Raw genomic sequence first — 24,407 nt, 5'->3', positions numbered from 1 at the left:
TTTATTGATAAATTCTTTAACTCGCAGAATCTTTCCTCAGCTGTGTTAAATCTACCAAAAAGCCCATCAAAGGCATTCTTCATTTCTGCTACAGTGGTTTTGATCTCTTAACATTTCATTTTGTTTCTTCCTTAGGATTTCCATCTTTCTGCTTACATTGCCCATCTCTTCTAATATGCTGTATACTTTATCCACTAGAGCCCTTAGCATATTAAACATACTTGTTTAAAATTTCTGACCTGATAAGTCAAACATCCCTGCCATATTTGAATCTGGTTTTGATGCTTGCTTTGTCTCTTCAAGCTGTGTTTTTTGCCTCTTGGTATGTCTTCTAATTTTTTCTTGATAGCCAGCCATGATATACCATTTAAAAGGAACTGCTCTAAATAGGCCTTTAGTGATGTGATGGTGAGGTGGGGGAGGAAAGAAGTCTTTAGTCCTATGATTAGGTTTTCAGTCTTTTAGTGAGACTTCTCTGGATTGTGAACATCACAAGTGATTCTGTTTTTCCCTCCCACGTTAGGTGGGACAAGCTGGCTAGAGCCAGGTGGAGTTGGATATTTTCCTTCCCCAGGTCAATTAAGCTCTGATAATACCTCAGCCTGGTAGGCTCTGGTTACCTACCTAGTGTCCCCTGAGGGCAGGCCTGGTTAAGAGGAACAGACTGATCTGGCATATTTCAAAATGATTCCTTTTCCCCACCCCCTGGAGGCAGCCCAAGATAATTTTTCTCCTATATTTAAGGTGAGAATCTGATCAAACTCCTAAAGGTACATCTTGCCATATTGTGTGGGCTGCTTTGACTAGGTCCCCCTGGAGTTTTTAACTCTCAGAGTTGTTGGCACTGAGCCTCCAACAATTCATTAATTATAGTTTAGGTTTTCCTGCCCCAGCACAGGTTCCCATGGTGGTTATGCTTGTGAGTCTCTGCTCCAGTAAGCTTCGGTTTGTCTCTCCAGTCTTGGGGGAAGTGGTTCGCCCCGTGCCCTCCCCTCTATAATGGATCTAAGAAGAGTTGTAGGGCAAAATGGTGACTTCCAAACTTTTACATGAGGAGCCAGAAACCAGAAGTCCAGTTTGGTTTTTTTTAAGATTCGATTTTAAGAATACATTTTAAAAATATACAACTTTATTGAGCCACATACTGTAAAATTCATCCATATTAAGTGTATAATTTAGTAGTTTTTGCTAAATTTACCAAGTTGTGCCACCATCGCCATAAACCAGTTTTAGAACAGTTTTGTCACCTCAGTAAGATCCCTCATGACCATTTACAGATAATCCCCATTCCCACCTTCAGCCACAGGCAACCAGTAATTTACCTTCTGTCTGTATTTTACCTTCTGCCCTTTCTGGACATTTCCTATAATAAAACTACATTCATCTGCTGAACAATGTATGGAGTTTAATGTGGTATATGGTATACATTTATTCCCTAAATAAAACCTTTATTCATTTCCAATTGCGCTTCCCTGAATTTCAGTTATGAAATGTTTCTAATAAAGCCCTTACTGTGTTAAAACCATAATGAGACACTAAAAAGTTATTCTGATTATCATTGTTATTATGATAATGATTGCAAATAGCTTTATTTTTCTAGCACAGGAAAACAAATTGAATTTCTTGATGTCTTTCAGACTTAGGGTCTAAATGTGAGACCAAGAAGTTATCTCCATATCAGTGCAACAAATCTGGGCAAAGCATCTATCAGAAAGCAGTTTCTGCACCACAAAAAGTTCCCACAGGAAGGAGAGGCTGCAAGAAAAATTCAGTCCTAATAAAACCCAAGAAAGTGCATTCAAAGAAGAAATCTCTAAAATGTAACGACTGTGGGAAATTCTTTAGTCAAAGCTTATCTCTTAAACTTCATCAGAACTCTCATACTAGAGAGAAGCCTTATGAATGCAGTAATTGTAGAAAAGCTTTCAGACAGATCTCATCCCTTATTCTTCATCAGAAAATTCACAATGGAAGGAAAAGCTATGAATGTGATAAATGTGGGGAAAGCTTCATTCAAAGAACAACCCTTATTTTACATGGGAGAAGTCACGATGAAAAGGAAATCTTTGACTGTGGGAAGGCCTTGAGTCAATGCCAATCTCTCAGTATACATCAGAACATCCACCTTGTCCAAAATGTCTACCAGTGCAGAAAATGTGAGAAAGCCTTCATTCGAATGTCATCTTTTTTACTTCATAAGAAAATTCACAATGGAAAGAAAATACATAAATGCAATGAATGTGGGAGAGGCTTCAGTAAGAAATCCGTCCTTGTTATACATAAAAGAATTCATACTGGAGAGAAAACCCATGAAAGTGAGAAGGCCTTAAGTCAGAGTTTACAGCAGCGAAGTCACCATGTAGAGAATCCTTATAAATGCAGAAAATGTGGGAAATTCTTTAATAGGATTTCATCCATTATGCTTCATCAGAGAATTCACACTTCAAAGAAACCCTACAAATGTGATAAATGTGAGAAGATCTTCATGCGGCTTTCAACCTTTACTCTACATGTAAGAATTCATAATAGAGAGAAACTATACAGATGTAATAAATGTGAGAAGGTCTGCAACCGGCATTCATCCCTTATTCAACATCAGAAAGTTCATACAAAGAAAAAGAAACTGTTTGAATGTAAGGAATGCGGGAAGATGTTTTCTGGCATTGCCAACCTTAAAATACATCAAAACATTCATTCTGAAGAGAAACCTTTCAAATGCAATAAATGTAGTAAAGTTTTTGGCCGCCAATCATTTCTTATTGAACATCAGAGAATCCATACTGGAGAAAAACCCTATCAGTGTGAGGAATGTGGGAAAGCCTTCAGTCACCGAATATCTCTTACTCGACATAAGAGAATTCATACTGAAGATAGACCCTATGAATGTGATCAGTGTGGGAAGGCCTTCAGTCAGAGTGCACACCTCGCCCAACATGAAAGAATTCACACTGGAGAGAAACCATATACATGCAAAACGTGTGGGAAGGCCTTTAGCCAGCGTACATCCCTTATTCTACATGAAAGAAGTCATACTGGAGAGAAACCCTATGAGTGTAACGAATGTGGGAAGGCATTTAGCAGTGGCTCAGATCTTATTCGGCACCAGAGAAGTCATTCTTCAGAGAAACCCTATGAGTGTAGTAAATGTGGGAAGGCATATAGTCGGAGCTCATCCTTGATTCGACATCAGAATACACATTCTGAGGAAAAGGCTTAAGATTGTTTTAAATATGTAAAAGCTAAGAGGGAGGCTAGCAAAGTAGCAGAGACACAGGCATGGGAAAATGCATTTGTCTATAACATAAATTGTGTAAAAATGGGACAGTGTGATGGTGTGTCCCACTTTGAAACCCAAAGAGCAAAAGTCATTGGTGATTTTGACCTGAGTATTTGAAATCAACTGAGGCAGTGACTTTACCATAGGTCTTTGTTTCAAAATAGCAAGCTCAGATGATTGGATCAGTCATTTTTAATGAAGAGCATTCTTCATTTGATAAAAATAACTGGTACTTTATTTCCAATGTAATTTTAAAGCTATTTCATTGGTTATGTACAACAAAGTGAATTGTAAATCCATTTTTCTGGATGGAGCTGTGAGCCTGATTTAAGGTAACATGAAGAAAGAGTTTGAGTTTGTCCCTTAGAACTAGAAGTATCACACAGAAGGGATTTCCTCACAAACCAGGGTGCCATTTTCAGCTGGCAGAAACTTCTGGTTGAGAATAAAGAAGATTGAGTAAAGATAGCACTCATAATTGTGTGAAGCAATAGAGTCATTACCATACTGTCTCTATGGATATGAAGACATATGATCTTAATGGTGTGAAAAATCTAACAAGCCTGGGACAAGCTAATGAAAAAAAAAACAGGATGTATTGAAGAATGAGGAACTTCAGAACAAGGAGAAATCATTTGTTATTGTTTTGTTTGAAAATGAATTTATATTTATATGAATAAACATTGGTATTTTCATGTGAAAACACTGGTGTACAAGTGATTGGTGGAGAATGGGATGTCATGGACTGAATGTGTCCTCCCAAAATTCGTTTGTTAAAACCCTAATCCCCAATGTGATTGTATTTGGAATTGAGGCCTTTGGGAGATAATAAGGGTTAGATGAGGTCATGAGGGTGGGGCCCTCATAATAGGATTAGTGTTTTTAAAGAAGAGACACCAGAGACCTCTGCCATGTGAGGACACAGCAAGAAGGTGGCTATCTGCAAGCCAAGAAACTAGCCCTCACCAGTATCCAACCTTGTGGCATCCTGATCTCAGACTTTCAGCCTCCCAAACTGTGAGAAACAAATTTTGTTTACATCACCCAGTCTATGGTATTTTGTTATGGCAACCTAAACTGACTAATACATGGGAAAAACCCTGCATTTATGTGCCAGGCTCTTTCATGTCAGCTGTTCACCATATATATAATAGTTTTCAATGCTGCTTTCCAGTTTGTGCAAAATGTGTAAGAAATAAAATCAGAATTCTTTTTTGGAATTAGGTTATATACAGTTGGACTCTTCTGTGTGCGTTTTTCTGTTGCAAAAGCTACTTTTGAAAGCACCTATATCTAAGACAACTTTGTGAAATGTTTGACCACATAGATTAGGTCCCTCTAACTTTGACCACAGCTGAGAAGACGACAACTGGATTTGTGAAGGGAGCATGCATGTAGGATAATAGAACAATTTTCCATTTAAACTTGTCATATCAGTCTGCAAGATCAGCATAAAAAATCAACACTTCAAGCAAATGGATGAGCAAACAGCATAGAGAAGGCTCACGGAGGGGCATGTTTTTTCTCCCTATCCTATACACACACCCCTCTACTTTGTTAAGTCCTCTGTCAGTCTGCCATAGAGGTTGGTTCCAAAATAATGGTCACAAACCTAATATGTACTAATAAGACACTGTTCTTGTCTGCAGGCATTTACAGTTTAGGGAATACAGGATATTTAAATATGGAAGCATATAAGGTACACAGGTAATATAGAGGATGATGAACTCCATGGTGATGGATCACTTGGAGACAGCGATAGTATTAAAGGGAGAATAGATATTTACTAGGCACAGAAAAGTTGGGAGGCTATTGAAGGCAAGAGAAAGTACAGAGGTACAAACTAAAGGCAGAGGGTTGTGGAGTATTAGGGGAGTTACAAGTTCCAGCATTTAGTACAGTGACTGACACATAGGAAGTAGTAAGTACTCAATAATATTGAATGAATGAATGAATGAAAACATCTTAGTTTAGCTGGCCTGTCTCTAAGGCATAATCCAAAGAGAACACTGAAATTTGAAGGTCACACAGACACTGAGATTAACCCATGGAAAACATGCCCTCTAAGGAATCACTAGTGAATTTTGAAGGCTGTGATGAACTTAGGGTAACCACAGCAAGGAGCAACCTTAAACCTAGTCCAATTTTTAACTATATTAATGAAAACCTACATGAAGGGAATAACAGAAGGAATGACATGACCGTTTCTAGGGCTTAAATCTGTTTACCTCTGTTTCTACTGTCCTACATGAGATACCTGGGTTTGGGCCAAAAAATAAAAATTTACAAGACATACAAAAATGCAAGAAAAGTCACCACCCACCAAAAGACAAAGCAGTCAAGAACTAGACCCAGACTAACTCACACAGAATTTTAAATAATATGTTAAAGGCTCTAATGAAAAAAGTGTACAACAGGCAAATTAGATGGGTCATTTGATCAGAGATGGAACTATGAGAATCAAATGGAAATACTGAAATGAACACAATAAAGAGGTGGGAACAATACCTTCAACAGGCTCAAAGGTATACTTGACATAGCCAAGGAAAGAAGTCAACTTGAAGGTAAGTCAATAAGAATAGCCAAGCTGAAACACAGAGGAGGGCAGGGGTCACAGAACAAATCGTGCAAGAGCTGTGGGAAAAGATCTATTGGTCCGACACATGCAGAATTGGATTCCTGGAAGGAATAGAGAAATTGGGTGGGAAGAAATATTTGAATAAACAATAGATAATGACACCAGAACAAAAATCTATAAAGCTTCAAAGAATACAAGGAAAGATTTTTTTTAAAAAGACGTTACGTAGGAACAAAAGGGGGAAAAAACTGTCTTTATGAAATTTTTCATGAAAATGTCTTTCAGAATTGATAGAGAAATGAAGACTTTCTCAGAGGAGGAAAAAACAGAAAATACATTGCCAGAAGACCCTACTCTAACTTCATTTAACAGTTCTTTAAACAGAAGGAGATGCACAAAGAAAGAGATCTGGAAATGGAATAAATGAAGGTAAGATAGTTTTTTTTTAAAACTTATCTACCTAAAAGCTGTCTAAAACAGTATGCTATAGCATATATCAGTGTAAATAGATGACAGAAGCACAAAGGATGTGAGGGAGAAATTAAGAAATATATTGTGTAATATCTTTACTTGTTAATGTTACATTACTTGAAGATATATTCTGGTTAGTTAAAGACATATTGTAATCTTACAATAACCTCTAAAACATTTTAAAGAGATGTAAGCAGTTAACAGAATAAAATGGAATAATTAAAAATCCTCAGTTAACCCAATAGAAGGCAGAAAGAGAACAAAAACCAAAGAATAGGCAGAACAATTAGAAAATAGTTAAGAGGATGGATGGGTTTTAATCCAAATATATAAAAAATTGCATCAAATATAAATGGTCAAAACACACCAGTTAAAAGACAGATTATAAGATTGAATGAAAACGCAGGACACAGCTATATGCTGTCTAGCAGAAAGTCACTTTAAAGGCATAGGTAAAAGTTAAGTAGTGGGGAAAGAGAGATCATGCAAGCATTGGTAAAAAGGAAGCTGAATTCATTTTTAATATCAGATGAAGTAGACTTCAGAGTAAGGAATATAATCAGGGAAAAAGACAAACACTACATAACAATAAATTTTCTAGGTAAACATAACAATCCTAAACGTATATGCATCAAACTACAGAGGTGCAAATTTCACAAAGGAAAAAAGAAAGTGTAAATAGTCTACAATTATCATTAGAAACTTCACCACTTCTCTCTCAGTCATTGATAGAACAAGTAGAAAATCTGTAAGAATATAAAACTGAACAACATGATCAACCAAATTAATGAGTTGACCTTTATAAAACATTCCACTCCACAAGAGTAGAATATGCTTTCTTTCCAAGTCTTCCAAATGTTCTTTCCACATGGAACATTTCACCAAGAGAGACCGTAAAACAAATCTTAATAAATTTTTAAAATTTCGTTACATAAAGTATATTCCCTGTTCATACAGAACTAAACTAGCAATAACAGCATGGTATCTGAAAATATTTGGAAGGTTTAAATTACAAATTCCACTTTTTTAATAGATACAGAATTAAATTTACTATTGAATAAATGGACCTACGCAGTTCAGACCCAAGTGATTTGGGGTCAACTGTAATGAGTACAGAGGAATCACAGAAGTAACTGAAAATGCTGGGATTTAAATCATGATGGGAAAGACTCATTATGTGATACTTTCTGTGCCGTTTTCTGGTATGTCACACACTCCTGGAAATACATAAGAATTCAGAAATTGGCTAATAAGCATCAAATAATTTAATCTTCAAACGTGTGGGTTTTTCTTCAGCAGTTTCTTCTTTCTCAGATACATATGCAGAAATGCAGGCAATTCAGGCAGATGTAACAGGTTAGAAATGAGAAAGCCCCCAATTTCCCACCTGATTTTAAAGTCAAGAACTTGACATGTAATTTAACTTCTTAAAGTGCAGACCCCTCCACTGCTTTGGCTGCATCTCGGGCCACCCCCCTCGGGCCCCGCCACCTCGAGGAGCAAGCCCGCCTTTTCCTCCACTGCTGGCACCACATGACACGGAACCTACATCCTGTGGGCATCTGCTCGATGACCTCGTGCCGAGTTCGCCTCAGTCATTTCTTACTGCCCCAGTATGTTTGATTCCCAGTACTCCTGCCACATTGCCGGAAAATGGAATGAACTTTGAGTCATTTAGAAGAGAACAAGCAGCTATTTGGAAAAAGCCAAGGTAGACTGTACACTCAATCCTATTTTTTTAATTGACCAGTCCTGTATTTCCTCAAATTCGTTTGCAAGATACAAGTTTTTCAGTTTATGTTCCATGGTCATTAATTCTGCTTTTGACACTTCTTGACTATGAATTTAAAGTTAATGATCTTTTTGTTGACAGACAAAAGCTCATCTACCTTGCCTGCTTCATTATTTAAGATCCCAAAAGGTGAGTTTCACTTTGTGTTTATTTCATGAAGGTTATAAAATTTGCTGTGGGAAACTGGGTGTTACTAATTGTGGCAGATATATCAAGAAATCAAACATTCCTTTATAAAAAGCACTTGACAAAGGATAAACCAGGAATAAGTTGAAGAATTATCTATTTCTTCTTGAGTAAGGTTGGCAGTTTGGTTCTTTCAAGAAAATTTTTCCATTTTATCTAAGTGGTTAAATTTATTTACATAAAGTTCCCAATATTCCCTTATCTGTTTAATAACTGTGGTGATGTCATCTCTGCCATTCCAGATATTGGTAACTTGTATGTTATCTCTTTTTTTTTCCATATTGTCTGAAGATGTATTGGTTTTATTGACCTGCTTTTGTCTTTTCTGTTTCCTACTGATTTCTTTATTTCCATTTTTATGGTAACTGGGTTTCATTGCTCTTCATTTTCTAATTTGTTAAGGTGGAAATTGAAGTCATTGATTTGAGAGTTTTATTTTCCAACTTAGTAATATTATGTTTCCTTCTAAGTAATGTGTTAGCTGCATTCCACATATTTTGATATGCTGTGTTACAAGTTTCATTCAATTAAAAATACTTTCTGTTTTGCCTTTTGATTTCTCTTTTAACCCATGGGTTACTAAAAATTGTGCTATTTAGATCCAAATATTTGGGGGATTTTACAATTATCTTTCTATTATTGATTTCTAACTTAATCCATTCTAGTTAGAAAACATTTTGTATGAATTGAATCCTTTTAAATTTATTGAGATGTGTTTTAAGGCCCGGAATATTGTCTATCTTGGTAAATGTTCTGGGTGCATTTAAAAAGAATGCATATTCTACTGTTCTTGGGTGGAGTGTTTTTTAAATGTCAACTAGATCAAGTTGGCTGATGGTGTTGTGCAAGTCTTCAGTGCCCTTACTGATTTTCAGTCAACTTGTTCTTCGGGAGATGCATGTCAAAATCTATTATAATTGTGGATTTGTCAATTTTTTTAAATTGAAGTATAGTTGATTTACAGTGTTGTGTTAGTTTCAGATGTACAGTGGAGTGATTTACTTTTATATATATATATATGTGTGTGTATATATATATATATATGTTTTTCAGATTCTTTTTCATTATAGGTTATTACAAGATATTGAATATAGTTTCCTGTGCTATACAGTAGGTCATTGTTGTTTATTTTATATATAATAGTGTGTATCTCTTAATCCCAAGCTCCTAATTTATTCCCTCCCCCCACCTTTCCCCTTTTGTAACCATAGTTTGTTTTCTGTATCTGTGAGTCTATTGCTGTTTTGTAAATAAGTTCATTTGTATCAGTATCATTTTTTTTAGATTCCACATATAAGCAATATCATTTGATATCTGTCTTTCTCTGTCTGACTTACTTCACTTAATATAATCTCTGGGTCCTCCATGTTGCTGCAAATGGCATTATTTTATTTTTTTATGGCTGAGTAGTATTCCATTGTACATATATACCACATCTTTTTTATCCATTCATCTTTTGAGGGACATTTAGGTTGTTTCCATGTCTTAGCTATTGTAAATAGTGCTGCAGTGAACATTGTCGTGCATGTATCATTTCAAATTATAATTTTCTCTGGATATATGCCCAGGAGTTGGATTGCAGGATCATATGGTAACTCTATGTTTAGTGTTTTAAGGAACCTCCTTACTGTTCTCCATAGTGGCTGTACCAATTTACATTCCCACCAACAGTGTAGGAGGGTTCCCTTTTTCCCACACCCTCTCCAGCATTTATTATTTGTGGACTTTTTGATGATGGCCATTCTGACTGGTGTGAGGTGATACCTCATTGTAGTTTTGATTTGCATTTCTCTACTGATTAGCAATGTGAAGCATCTTTTCATGTGCCTGTTGGCTATCTGTATATCTTTTTTGGAGAAATGTCTGTTTAGGTCTTCTGTCCATTTTTTAAATTTTTTTAAATTGGGTTATTTGTTTTTTGATTCTGAGCTGTTTGTATATTTTGGAAATTAATCCCTTGTGGTTGCCTCATTTGCAAATATTTTCTCCCATTCCCTAGGTTGTCTTTTGTTCTGTTCATGGTTTCTTTTGTATTCAGAAACTTTTAAGCTTAATTAGGTCCAGTTTGTTTATTTTTGCTTTTATTTCCGTTACTTTAGGAGAAGGATCCAAAAAAATATTGCTACAATTTATGTCAAAGAGTGTTCTGCTTATGTTTTCCTCTAGGAGCTTTATAGTATCCAGTCTTACGTTTAGGTATTTAATCCATTTTGAGTTGATTTTTGTATATGGTGTTATAGAATGTTCTAATTTCATTCTTTTACATGTAGCTGTCCAGTTTTCCCAGCACTTATTATTGAAGGTACTGTCTTTTCTCCATTATATATATATATATATTTTTTTTTTTTTTTTTTAATTTATGTTTTGGGTCTTTGTTGCTGTGCATGGGCTTTCTCTAGTCGTGACGAGCGGGGCCTACTCTTTGTTGTAGTATGCAGGCTTCTCACTGTGGTGGCTTGTCTTGTTGCGGAGCAGGGCTCTAGGCACGTGGGCTCAGTAGTTGTGGCTCGTGGGCTCTAGAGCGTAGGCTCAGTAGTTGTGGCGCATGGGCTTAGTTGCTCCGCGGTGTGTGGGATCTTCCCAGACCAGGGCTTGAACCCATGTCCCCTGCATTGGCAGGCGGATTCTTAACCGCTGCACCACCAGGGAAGCCCTCCATTTTATATTCTTGCCTCCTTTGTCGTAGGTTAATTGACCATAAGAGTGTGGGTTTATTTCTGGGCTTTCTGTCCTTGTTCCATTGATCTGTCTGATTTTGTGTCAGTACTGTACTGTTTTGATTACTGTCGCTATGTATTATAGTCTGAAGTCAGGGAGTGTGATTCCTCCAGCTCCATTCTTTCTTAAGATTGCTTTTGCTACTAGGAGTCTTTTGTGTTTCCATACAAATTAAAAGTTTTTTTGTTCTAGTTCTGTGAAAAATGCCATTGGTAATTTGGTAGGAATTGCAATTGATCTGTAGATTGCCTTCAGTAGTATGGTCATTTTAACAATCTTGATTCTTCCAATCCAAGAACACTGTGTATCTTTCCATCTGTTTGTATTGTCTTCAGCTTCTTTCATCAGTCTTATACAGGTCTTTTGCTCTCTTGGATAGGTTTATTCCTCAGAATTTTATTCTTTTTAATGCAGTGGCAAATGGAATTGTTTCCTTAATTTTTCTTTCTGATATTTTGTAGTTAGTGTATAGAAATTCAACAGATTTCTATATATTAATTTTATATCCTGCAAATTTACTGAATTTATTGATGAACTCTAGTATTCTGGTAGTGTCTTTATGATTTTCTATGTATAGTATCATGTCATCTGCAAACAGTGACAGTTGTACTTCTTCTTTTCCAATTTGGATTTCTTTTCTTGTTTTTCTTCTTGGCTTGCTGTGGCTGGGACTTCCAAAAGTATGTTGAATAAAAGTGGTGAGAGTGAGCATCCTTGTCTTGTTCCTAGAGGGAATGCATTCAGCTTTTCACCATTGATTATGATGTTAGCTTTATCATATATGGTCTTCATTGTGTTATGTTCCCTCTATGCCCACTTTCTGGAGAGTTTTTATAAATGGATGTTGAATATTGTCAAAAGCTTCTTCGGCATCTATGGTAATGATCATATGGTTTTCATTTTCCAGTTTTTTAATGTTGTGTATCATCACATTGACTGATTTGTAGATATTGAAAAATCCTTGCCTCCCTGGGATAAATCCCACTTGATATTGGTTGTGTGATCCTTTTAACCTATTATTTGGTTTGCTAGTATTTTGTTGAGGATTTTTGCATCTATGTTCACCAGTGATATTGACCTGTAATTCTTTTTTTTGTGATATCTTTGAGTTTTTTGTTTTTTTGTTTTTGGCCACGCCACACAGCTTGTGGGGTCTTAGCTCCCTGACCACGGATTGATCCTGGGCCCCCTGCAGTGGCAGCACGGAGTCCTAACTACTGGACCACCAGGAAATCTCTGTCAGATTTTGCTGTCAGGGTGATGGTGGTTGCACAGAATGAGTTTGGAAATGTTCCTTCCTCTACCGTTTTCTGGAATCATTTCAGAAGGATAGTTGTTAACTTCTCTAAATGTTTGGTAGAATTCACCTGTGAAGCCATCTTGTCCTGGACTTTTTTTTTTTTTTTTGTCCTGGACTTTTGTTTGTTGGGAGTTTTTAAATTACTGATTCAATTTCAGTACTGGCAATTGGTCTGTTCATATTTTCTGTTTCTTCCTGTCTCAGTCTTGGGTGATTGTACCTTTGTAAGAATTTGTTCATTTCTTCTAGGTTGTCCATTTTATTGGCCTATAATTGCTCATAGTAGTCTCTTATGATCCTTTTTATTTCTGTGTTTTCGGTTGTAACTTCTCCTTTTTCATTTCTGATTTTATTATTTTTTCAAATTTATTTGTTTTGTGGTATGCAGGCCTCTCACTGTTGTGGCCTCTCCCGTTGCAGAGCACAGGCTCTGGACGCGCAGGCTCAGCGGCCATGGCTCACGGGCCCAGCCACTCCGCGGCATGTGGAATCTTCCCGGACCGGGGCACGAACCCGTGTCCCCTGCATCCGCAGGCGGACTCTCAACCACTTGCGCCACCAGGGAAGCCCTCTGATTTTATTGAAATGGGCCCTCTCCCTTTTTTTTTTGATGAACCTGGCTAAAGGTTTATCAATTTTATTTATCTCTTCAAAAAACCAGCTTTTAGTTCCATTGATCTTTTCTATTTTTTTAGTCTCTATTTCATTTGTTTCTGCTCTGAATCTTTATGATTTTTTTCCTTCTACTAACTTTAGGTTTTGTTTGTTCTTCTTTCTCTAGTTCCTTTATGTGTAAGGTTAGGTTGTTTTTTGAGCTCTTCCTTGTTTTCTGAGTCAAGATTGCATCACTGTAGATTTCCCTCTTAGAACTGCTTTTGTGGTGTCCCATAGGTTTTGGATTGTCATGTTTTCATCTCTAGGTATTTTTTGATTTCCTCTTTGATTTCTTCAGTGATCCCATTTGTTGTTCAGTAGCATTTTATTCAGCCTACACGTGTCTGTTTTTTGCAGTTTTTCTCGTAGTTGACTTTTAGCCTTATAGCATTGTGGTCAGAAAAGATGATATGATTTCAATTTTCTTAAATTTACTGAGGCTTGTTTTGCCACCTAGCACGTGATCTATCCTGGAGAATGTTCCATGTGCACTTGAAAAGAATGTGTATTCTGCTGCTTTTGGATAGTATGCTCTATAGCAGGGGTCCCCGACCAGTCCGTGGCCTGTTAGGAACCAGGCCACATGGCAGGAGGTGAGCAGCAGGCAAGCGAGCGAAGCTTCATCTGTATTTACAGCCACTCCCCATCGCTCGCATTACCACCTGAGCTCCACCTCCTGTCAGCATTATGGTGAGTTGTATAATTATTTCATTATATTATTACAATATAATAATAATAGAAATAAAGTGCACAACAAATGAAATGTGCTTGAATCATCCCGAAACCATCCGCCCTGCCAACCCCAGTCTGTGGAAAAATTGTCTTCCATGAAACCAGTCCCTGGTGCCAAAAAGGTTGGGGACTGCTGCTCTATAGGTGTCAGTTAAGACCATTTGCTCTACTGTGTTACTTAAGTGTGTGTTTTTTATATCCATTAATGTAAGTGGAGTGTTAAAAGTCCCCTACTATTATTGTATTACTGTGGATTTCTCCTTTTATATCTGTTAATATTTGCCTTATATATTGAGGTGCTCCTATGTTGGGTACATATGTATTTACAATTGTTATATCTTCTTGGATTGATCCCTTGATCATTATGTAGTGTCCTTCGTTTCTTGTAACAGTCTTTACTTTAAAGATTTGGATTTGTCTATTTCTTTTTGTAGTTCTATCAGTTTTTTTCCCCTGCTTCAGGTAATTTCTTCACATGCATGTTCTGATGAGTATTCAGGTAAAATTCAGCTAAAAATTCTGCAGATGTCTAGGGTTTTTTCCTCTAAGAGCTTTCAGGCACTTCATCCTGTGAACTCCAGTCACCTCAGTCTCCATGACTTTTAGCTTCATTTCCTCAACTTTGGGAAGCAACAGCCTGGAAACTTTCCATGCAGTTATCTGGAGAAATCATAGTACTCATCTCATTTGTTTCCCATTTTTCAGTGGTCTCTGTTTCATTGCCTGTTATCCAATGTCTTGAATGCCAAGGTTTCATGTTTTGTCCAGTGTTTTATTGTTTCAGATGGGAGGATAAACAATTCTCTATAATTCCATCTTCACCAGCAGATCTCAAATAAGCATTTAGTTAGGGTAGGCCTCACTGTGGAGCTAGGATTTATTTTTAAAAACAGGGTTGCAATTAACAGTCTTTCACATATGCTTTTGAAATTTTTTACCAATATTTTTGGAGAATTAAATTGCTGGATCAAAAGATAGGCATATTTTGATAGATACTGCCAACTTGCCTTTCCTGTTCAAACTAGTATTTATCTAGAATGAAGGTTACCTAGAGAAATGTTATGTACCTTTGTCCAGTGCTGCCTACATCTTGCCCATCTTGAGATATATTAGTAAAGTTTTTCAGAATTTCTTCTGCCTACTTTTTCTCCATTATGCCACTTTACCAGAGGGCAGACTGTGCCAAAGATATTGGCATGTTCTTTTAATGTGGCTCTGTTAATTCTGTATTTTACTTTTCATAGTGTGTGATGTAAGGTGGTATATTGGGGTTTTTTTTCCTCACTCTGTTCAATTTTAGTAAGAGGAATTTCTAAATCTGAGTCTACTATCATTCCATAGGGTCTCTGAAAGACTAGACTACATTTTTGAATGAGTAGAGCTCTTCCTGATCTGGCTGTTTATCAAAGGCCTGTATTCTAGACTAGTAGGAAATTTGTTTTAGCCTAGTGATTCTCATGTATTACCGTGTATTCAGATCACCTGGGCATCTTGTAAGATACAGATTCTGAATTACTAGCTCCGGGTTAAGGCCCAAGGTTCTGGAATCCTAAGAAATTACGAGGTGAGGCTGATGCTGCTAGTCCAGGCCCCACGTTGAGTAGCAAGGATTTAGCATTTACCTTGCAGTCCTGCACATCATTCGCAGCTTCCCTCTCCTCTGTCAGATGATAAATCACCTCTTCAAAACCCATGTATTTCCTCCTTGAACACTCCAGCTCCTCACCCCTGCCACTCTTTTGCGATTGTAAACAGAATTTCCGGAGACTTCTAAAGCCAGACTTTTCAGAGTAATACTGTGTGGCTTCAGTTGAGGTGCCTTTTCTTTTGCCCTTCCAGATATGCCACTACTTTGGAGGTATTTTGTGCTCATCAATGCATCATCAGTTTCCTCTCCCAGGACTCTCACCACATTTAGCAGCATTTCCTTGTGGATTTTGAGACTCAGAATTATAGACGTTTCTTTACTTCATCGAAGATGGAGTTTCCTTCTGTTTCTTATTCTTGTTGCTTTCACTTGGTTTCAGAAAGGAGAAATGGATAGAGATATCTTGGTCCCACCACTTTAAATTCAAAGTTAGTATTTTTAAAAGCTCCTCATACATACATTTGAATTTGCCTCCTTATGGGAATGTACCAGTCTGCTACTCTTCCATAGAGATCATGAAAAGGGGCGGGGTGGGGGGGGAATGGAGTTTTTCTAAACTGGAAGGCAATCCCCTTTGTAGAGCAGATCTGCTGTCCTTTATGTAAACAGCTTCACTTTTTGTTGGCTGTCTCTGACATCTTCTGTGCAGAAAGCCTTCTTTGGAGGTCTTTAAAGGGAACTCCCCTGATGTCTCCTGGCGTAAATGGTGCAGGTGAGGCTCAACCACTTGTCACCCAAGCCCTAGTCTCTTGCTGTTGGAGTTACCTTGTCCAATGTGCAGCCATCTCAGGAGTCTGGCAAGATAGCTTAATTACTAGCAACTGTGTACTGAGTCCAGTTGACCCCTGGAAATTTAACTTACCCTTGCTACAGGGGCTGAGGCAGCTCCCTATAATTACACACAGTATTTTTGCAGCAAAAGATAGGTATATCTACACACTTAGTGAGTCAGTGTTGCCCTCATATGTCAGTTCAGGTCTGTTGTTTTCTTTATGGGAACTGATTCTCAACTGCCCTCCACCCTACCCCCATCCCATGGGAATTTTGTTAATTGGCCATCCAGTGATCCAATTCCCCTGGTATGTGAACTTGACCCAGCTTGGCCAGAGTACCCCCTACCCTGGATCTGGTGATTGGTCCAGAGTGGGCACATAGCATAAACTGGAACAAATTATATTTTCCTCCCAGGGATTGACATGGAGGCTCAGAAAGAGATCACCTTGCTTTTGAGATTAAAAGCTCTAAGGATTTTTTAAGTGTAATATCATCAGATGCCATTTTCTTCCTGCCAAGAGACAGAACCTGGCAGAGGATGAAACAACTGAACACAGAGCTGTGAGCTATTAATCTCTGATGAGTCTCAACACTTACATGCAGCCTACCTTAGACTGTAACATACATGCTCTACATCTTTGAGTTATAGGAACTAATAAATACCTTTCTCCTAAGCTGACTTGAATTGGGTTTCTGTCATAATCATGATTACAGTTGTAATTTTATTTGTAAATTTATCAACTTTATACAGTCTTTCTTATGAAAGGTAAGGATTTAAATCATCCCACTGAGTTATATTAGCTCCTCTGATGTGTTTTAACTTGAAATACAGCTAACCTACATTTCTTATTCTATCGCCTTTAGACATCTCCTGAATCCCCTCTATATACAGTGAGCATATTTCCCCTTATTCTTGCTTCAAGCTCTTATTTCCTTGTCAACCTCCCACCATCCAGTCTATATCAGCTATATTTTGCCTTTACATTATTAGGTAGATATTAGATATGTAGATATATATACACATAGAGACTTCAGTGATTTGTCTATTTTAAAGTTGGAAATAAAATAGCATTAGATCGTTATCACCACGTAAATATTATTCTCTGAAGAGTCAGAGCCAAGCAATGTGTGACGATTACATTTTCTGCTCTACAAGTCCAATGTTATGATCCCAGTACCCACTTAAAGGAATCTATTCCTTGTATCAGTCATATGGACTTTTTTTTCATATTCTAGTTATTTTCCAAAGTCATGTCACATTTTATGGGGACTTGCTTTATATTAGGACCATAATATCTGGTATGGCTTCTCCTTTTTTTTTTTTTCCAGAGCCAGTAATTGTTTTTCTTTCCTTCTGACGAACTTTTGTCTTCACCATTATTACTAAAATCCTCAAACTTTGTATTAATTCTATTTAATGTAACTCACCCCTTTCATTCTTAAGTTCCTCTTCACTGACTCCCTGGATATCTAGCCTACCAGTAATTTGGTCTGATTCTTGCAGGGTTGATCATCCTATTCAGCCTCAGCACCACTTAACTGGGTTAGATCCACTGTTTAAAGCCTTTCCTGTTTTTTACCTTTTCCATCCAAATTTTGCTGAAGCTAATCATTCAATACCCTATTAAAAGACAGTGGGAGTAAACTGAAGTAAACTGGTAATACAAAATATCAGTACTTGGCCTCATGCTTAATTACTGTTTGGGTATAAAGTTCTAGATTCAAAGCAGTTTTAACTCACAAGTTGGAAGGTGCTGTTCTGTATTCTACAATCTAATATTGCTCATCAGAGGGAAGGCTAATGCTATCTTGATCATTATTCTTTATCAGGAGAAATTTCCATATTTTGAAAGCTTTTAGGATGGCCTCGTCTTTAGTATTATGAAATTTCACAAGCGTATTTCTGGGTGTCTTTTGTTTCTATTGTAATTGTACTTTTTGCCACTTCAGCCTGCCCAACATTGAGTGAGCTAGTCCTAGCTGAGTGTTCATAATTTTCTTCAGTTTAGAAAGATTCTTAATCACTTATTTGATACATTCCTATTATATTTTCTCCATTAATTTTTTTTCTGGAACTCATATTAATTAGATGTTAGACCTTCTGAACTTCCAGGTCCCTTTTGTTTCTCATTTAACTTTTCAATTTATGAACTTGAAGAGTTTCCACAATTTTCTTTCAAACCTTCTATTACAGCAATAATGTTTTTTCATCCTTAGGATCTGTCTTATTCCTGTTTTTGGTAGCTTCCCATATTTGCTTTAAAAGTGCAATATCTATTCAAATCTCAGACTAACATAAATTTTTATTTTCTTCTCATTATATAACTTTCCCTACTCTGGTTTAGTCTCTCTCTTGGTCCTTATTATGCTTGTACTTTTCTTCATCTGTGATGATCCTTAGCTGTCTGTTCACGCTTAATAATGATAGGGTTTGATTATCTTAGGTAGATAGCAGGAGGTTCTTTGGTTATTCTCATTGTAGATCTGTTTCCCTGAATGAAAAGGTTTACTGGGATCTCTGCCTGCATGGCAAAGGCTGGTGAGTTGATGGGAAATTCTCCAAATTCCAAAAAAGGTTTCAACTTAGGCTGCCAACTCTCACTCTAGCTGCTCTAGTTCTCCGTGAGTTTGTTGAATTTTTTCATAGTTTAAGTTTTTAAAATTTTAACATTCTTATTTAAAACTTCAAACATTACAGATAATGGTAAATCTACCCTCTTGACCAGAATGTCCAATTCTAGTTCCCTCCCCCAAAGAAACACTTATCAGTTGGATGTGTCTGTTCAGGACTTTTTCTAAGTATTTGCATAGTTATATAAATGTATTATAAATATATTTTAAATATATAATACTCTATTATTCTGAAAATTTTCCATTTTCAATCAGTGTCTTTTAGTCAAATCCATACCAATATTACAAGTCCATTTTTTTAAACTGGTGCTAGTATTTCTAGTCATGCCTCTATTGATGGAAATTTAGACTGTTCCCAGTTTCATGTACTGTGCTGGCCTCCAAAGGGGTTATAGTGAGCATTTTTAAAACTTCAGTGCTTCCAAATTAGCACTGATGAGAGTATTTATTTCTCTACACAACTACCAAGTTTTTTTATTATTGTAGATTACTTAAATTTGCATCTCTCAATACTAGCAAGGTTAAGCAGGGACTCATATTTATGGTCCATCTGTATTTCTTCTGACTTGCACATTCTTGTCCTTTGTTCATTTTTATTCTTACTTGGTTGTCCTTTACCTATTTATAGGTACTCTTACATCTTTCCCTTTGTATTATATCACAATTTTTTCCCATTCTGTTTCTTATCTTTGTCTTTTTAAAAGCATTCTCACGTTTGATTTAATCAACTTCATTATGGCTTTCATTTTTGTCTAATTTACGAATATATGTCCAACAGCAAAGTCATAAGCATATGGTACTATATTTTCTTCTAATACTTTACTATTTACTTTAACATTTAGGATTTTATTCAACTGGAACTAATTTTTGTGAATGCTGTGAAGGAAGGATCCGTTTCAATTTACTTACAGAAGAGAGGGTGGAGTGGGAAAGCTGTTGGCAGGGGTACTAACATAACTTTCACATAAAAAATCATTAACTGTCTTGTCATCGTGTCTCCTTATTACCCAGCCTCTACAGAAGCCAACTCAAAGCATGAACTTTTCTAGGGACCCTTTGGACAGACTGACTCCCTTTACTGAAATCCCTGTCATGCCAACATTTCAGGTAACAGCTTCTTCTGCAACATTTCATGAATAACCACTCTTTTCCCTTTTGTCTTTTATAAAATTTGATTCTTTCATCCACTGATGACTTCTGCTCTTTTTTGATACCTTTTAAATTGTTTTATCTGTTTAATAGGATATGGAGGAAAGATAAACTTGTGTTTAACTGCAAAAGAAAACCTTGATTCCCAATGAAAATTTTGATGCTGACAAGTTACCTTTCAGAAATACTGTACAAATTCATACACCCTTTCATCAGTACATAGGAGTACCTCCTCTCCTCTGCTTTTGCAATGCAAATTTTATCAATCTGATATTGAAAGATGGTAGTTCATTTGTTTAACTCGTGTTCTGATCCTTGTGAGATTCTGTACTTACCACTTTCATCAGTCACCTGTTGGCTCTTTATACCCTTTTGCCCATGAGGGGAGGAGGTGTCATTTTTCTAAATGACTTGTAGAAGCACTTTTATGTTAAGTATACGAACTTCATAAGTTAAACATATTTTAATGATTTTTTCTAACTCTAATGTTTAAAAACCTTTCGTTTGTACTATCTTTGACTATATAAAAGCTTTAATTAAAGTTCTTATATAGTCAAACCTAGAATCTTTGTGTGTGTGGCTTCTGGATCTCATGTCGTATTTAGGAAGACCATTCTTCATGATAATAAAGCATGTTATGGTGTCCTCTAATGACTCTGTTTTGCATCTGGATAAAAGAATGAGGTGATTGTTTTGTACAGAAATAATTTTTTTGAGCCGAATCTCATTTACCAATACTGTTAAGCCACTGACATGAAATATCACCTTTATTATATATTTCCTTTATGTGTGTATGTTGTGAATGTGTATGTGTGTATGTTGGCAAACACAATGTTTCAAGCCTTAAAAAGAAAGCCTTATTTTGTCAGGTACAAAGAATCTATAGATTAATTTGAGGCCTACTAACAAATCTATAGATTAATTTGGGGCCTATTAACATCTGTAGAGTACTGAGTCTTCCCCTACAGAAGGATAAAAAGTCTATTCTTTTAATCCTCCATTAAACTTTAGTTATTTTCTTTGTACTTATGTTCACAAGAGAACTGGTTACTGCATTGATTGCATGCTCAAAGCCTTCAGGAGTCAGGAAGTAATATAAAGTGTAAAACAAGTCAGATGTAAGGGAACAGGTAGTGGTTTGAACTGTGGAGAACTGGAAAACACATGTCCATCTAAAGGTATTCATATTCATTTGAAACTTGATGCATATCAAATCAAACATGTTGATGAGTTTTGACCTATAGTTTTGGTTTCTTTTCCCTCTAGTTTTGGAATTACAGCTTAGAAGCTTAACAACTTTTCTATTTAAATGACATGTGTTTAATACAATTCATCTACCTGGAATTAAGAGAGGTGAGTTAAACTTAAATTTTACTTTCTATTCTTCTTTGGTTATTGATCTTTTAAAGTTTTCTGTCTTTTAAAACTATATTGCCTTTATTTAAATGCAAATGATGAATACATCTCAGTAAATTTTACTTATTACAAGTGATTTTTAACACCTGGCTTCTTAAAACTGTTGACTATATAATGAAGTTAGTTTTTCTTATCAACAAAATCATATCTCTGTGTATTCATGTTGAAACAGAAGCCCCCATCTTACTCTGTCATCATGGACTCCAACATTAACTCTCCTGTGCTGGATACCCCTATCACCCACCTTTAGAACAATGACTGCTGTTCCTAATCAAAAACCTTTACAGTCTTTTGGGTTGCTTTGTTATTTCGCAGATAATCATTGCTGAGATGATATTCTTTTTTCATAGTACCTTTTTATTTTACATTAGTGTTTATTGAGTGATTACTTTATGCTAGGCACTCTGCTGAGCAGTTCACATGCATTATCTCATTTAATCCTTACATTAACTTGAGGTAGTACCATTATTATTTTCCATAATATAAATAAAAAGACTGAAGCTTAGAAGGGACAAAAGGTTTCTCCAAAACTAGAGGGTCAGAAAATGTAAGAGTAAGAATTGGAACCCAGATCTATTTGATGCTGCACTATAAATTCTTAATGTTGATAAGTAGCCAAAGAATGAGGTGGATAACATGAGATGGGACTCTGAAATGTAGACTGGAACAAAGTATTGGGGGTTGGAGGTCTTTTAGGCTATTTTGAGGAATGTGTGCCTTGACCTAAGACCTATGGGATGCCAATGAAGGGTTTTAATGATGGAGAAGTGATATTAAATTTTTAAACACAAGTTTGACTGTAATATGCACTACTAGCAGGAAATGGTAAACACAGGGAGATCAATTAGAGAGTTACTTCCATAGTCCATGTCAAATAGATTATTGTGTACTGGACAAAGATGATAGAATGGAAATTAATTAGAGTCAGATTCAAGGCATATTTAGGAGATAGAACCTACAGGTCTTGGCAACTGACTGGACATGGAGGGTGAGGACAAAGATGATAGAATGGAAATTAATTAGAGTCAGATTCAAGGCATATTTAGGAGATAGAACCTACAGGTCTTGGCAACTGACTGGACATGGAGGGTGAGGGGGAGGAAAGAGTCAAGAATGACTCCATGGTATGAATTCTCTCATGATGAGCAAGGTGTGCTCGCTGCCTGAAAGATTTCCTGCAATCCTTACATTCATAGGGTCTTTCCCCAGTATGAATTCTTTGATGTAGAGTAAGAGATCCACTGTAGCTAAAGGCTTTCCCACAAATGTTACATTCGTAAGGTTTCTCTCCAGTGTGAATTCGCTGATGTTGAGCAAGGCCTGCATTCTGGCTAAATGTTTTCCTGCATTCCTTACACATGTAAGGTTTCTCTCCGGTATGACTTCTCTGATGTTGTGCAAGTGACGAGCTGTTGCTAAAGGCCTTCCCACATTCGATACATTCATAGGGCTTCTCTCCAGTATGAACCCTCTGATGTTGATCAAGGTATGCAATCTGGCTGAAGGCTTTCCTACACACTTTACACTCATAAGGTTTCTCTCCAGTATGAACTCTCTGATGTTGAGCCAGGTGTGCATACTGGCTGAAGGTTTTCCTACATTCCTTACATTCATAGGGTCTCTCTCCAGTATGAATTCTCTGATGTACAATTAGGTATCCTCGATGGCTGAAGGCTTTCCCACACACGTTACATACATAAGGCTTCTCTCCTGTGTGAATTCTCTGATGCTGAGCAAGAAATGAGCCATTACTAAAGGCCTTTCCACATTCAATACATTCAAAAGGTCTTTCCCCAGTATGAACCCTCTGATGTTGAGTCAGGTGTGCAATCTGGCTGAAGGCTTTTTTACATTCTTTACACTGATAAGGTTTCTCTCCAGTATGAACTCTCTGATGTTGAGCAAGATGGGCATTCTGGCTGAAGGCTTTCCTACATTCTTTACATTCATAGGGTTTCTCTCCAGTATGTATTCTCTTATGTTGAGCTAAGTTCGCACTCTGGCTGAAGGTTTTCCCACATTCAACACATGCATAGGGTTTCTCTCCAGTGTGAATTCTCTGATGAAGAGTAAGAGATGAGCTCTGGTTGAAAACCTTCTCACATTCATTACATTTCAAAAGTTTCTTTTCTACGTAGACTTTCTTACGTTTCATTTCAACAGATTTTTTCCGGTAGCTTCTCTTTCGTGGCTCATGCTTATGTATTCTTTCTTTGGTGGGACAACTCTGCCTTATATCAAAGATTGCATCCTGATGGAAAGTTTGCCAAGATTTAGTATATTCATTACTTTGATCTTTAGTCAGGATTTCTTTATGAGTGATGATCAATTGACTAGAATGTATCTCCTGACTTCCCAAGTGGTTCTTAAACCAGTCCTCATTTTTAGAGTCTTCTCTCAAACTGGAGCAGTCAAGGTTATAACTAAGATGGCTTCTTCCCATTGTCCTTACTTTGGATGATTCCTCATAAATAACTTGCTTTGATGAAAATTCATTGTTTTTAAATGCATACTCCCAATCTAAAAGATACCAAGAAAACAAATGTCTTTTGTATTTATGCATTAGAAAAGAAGAAGTTCTAAAGCACAAATTGGTGAACGAACTACATAAGAAGTTCAAGGATTTAACAGCTATTAAATGCAGTCTAATAATGAGATTATAGAGAATGAGAATGAAGGAAAATTTATTAAGAAAATAAATCATGCATAACTAAAGGTAATTATCAGAAAATCATAATAATCTTTTTATATATATATTAATATAACAGTCTGCAAACACCCTTCCTCTCTTGCTGCTAGTTATCCTGCATTCAAGCTAAGTTCATTACCTTTAAAAAACCAATTTCATGTCAGTGTGGCTAAATAAACTCCCAGTACCATTAATTGCCATAGGCTGTAAATAAAACTCTATGGTTAAACTTTTGCAGCCTGGAAGTGGTCTTCCTGAGTATCATTTTCTGTGTGATATGTTCCAACCAAATGTAAGTTTTCAGTTGATACTCAAGCTAAGATGCCTTCATATAGAAGTAATTTTGTATAAAATTTCTTGGTTTTATTAACCTGCCATTGGCCTTAATTTGC

At 36.6% G+C, this 24,407-nt stretch overlaps 2 protein-coding genes across 12 annotated transcripts in view; one reads left to right on the top strand and one right to left on the bottom strand.

Moving 5' to 3' along the window:
* ZNF667 (zinc finger protein 667) overlaps positions 1-21,263 on the top strand; it is a 41,608-nt gene extending 20,345 nt beyond the window's left edge. For 8 of the 9 annotated variants that reach the window (XM_022584961.3, XM_022584958.3, XM_022584957.3 and 5 more), the window contains one exon: positions 1,638-4,382. In XM_022584961.3, the coding sequence (XP_022440669.1) occupies positions 1,638-3,217 (1,580 nt within the window). In that variant the 3' untranslated portion in view covers positions 3,218-4,382. Of the gene's footprint in view, positions 1-1,637; positions 4,383-6,140; positions 6,285-7,759; positions 8,038-8,199; positions 8,248-19,772; positions 19,869-21,176 lie in introns of those variants that run through there. The other variant, XM_089901970.1, reaches the window with a different exon arrangement.
* ZNF583 (zinc finger protein 583) overlaps positions 3,736-24,407 on the bottom strand; it is a 40,357-nt gene continuing 19,685 nt past the window's right edge. For all 3 annotated transcript variants that reach the window (XM_022584967.3, XM_030761173.2, XM_030761171.2), the window contains one exon: positions 3,736-23,846. In XM_022584967.3, the coding sequence (XP_022440675.2) occupies positions 22,369-23,846 (1,478 nt within the window). In that variant the 3' untranslated portion in view covers positions 3,736-22,368. The remainder of the gene's footprint in view (positions 23,847-24,407) is intronic.

This window comes from Delphinapterus leucas, chromosome 20 (genome assembly GCF_059928025.1).
Source record: "Delphinapterus leucas isolate spDelLeu-1000000601 "Yukka" chromosome 20, BTC_Dleu_Yukka2, whole genome shotgun sequence".
NCBI lineage: Eukaryota > Metazoa > Chordata > Mammalia > Artiodactyla > Monodontidae > Delphinapterus > Delphinapterus leucas.
The sequence above is the reverse complement of the archived record's forward strand: the minus strand, read 5'-3'. Positions and strand labels throughout refer to the sequence as shown.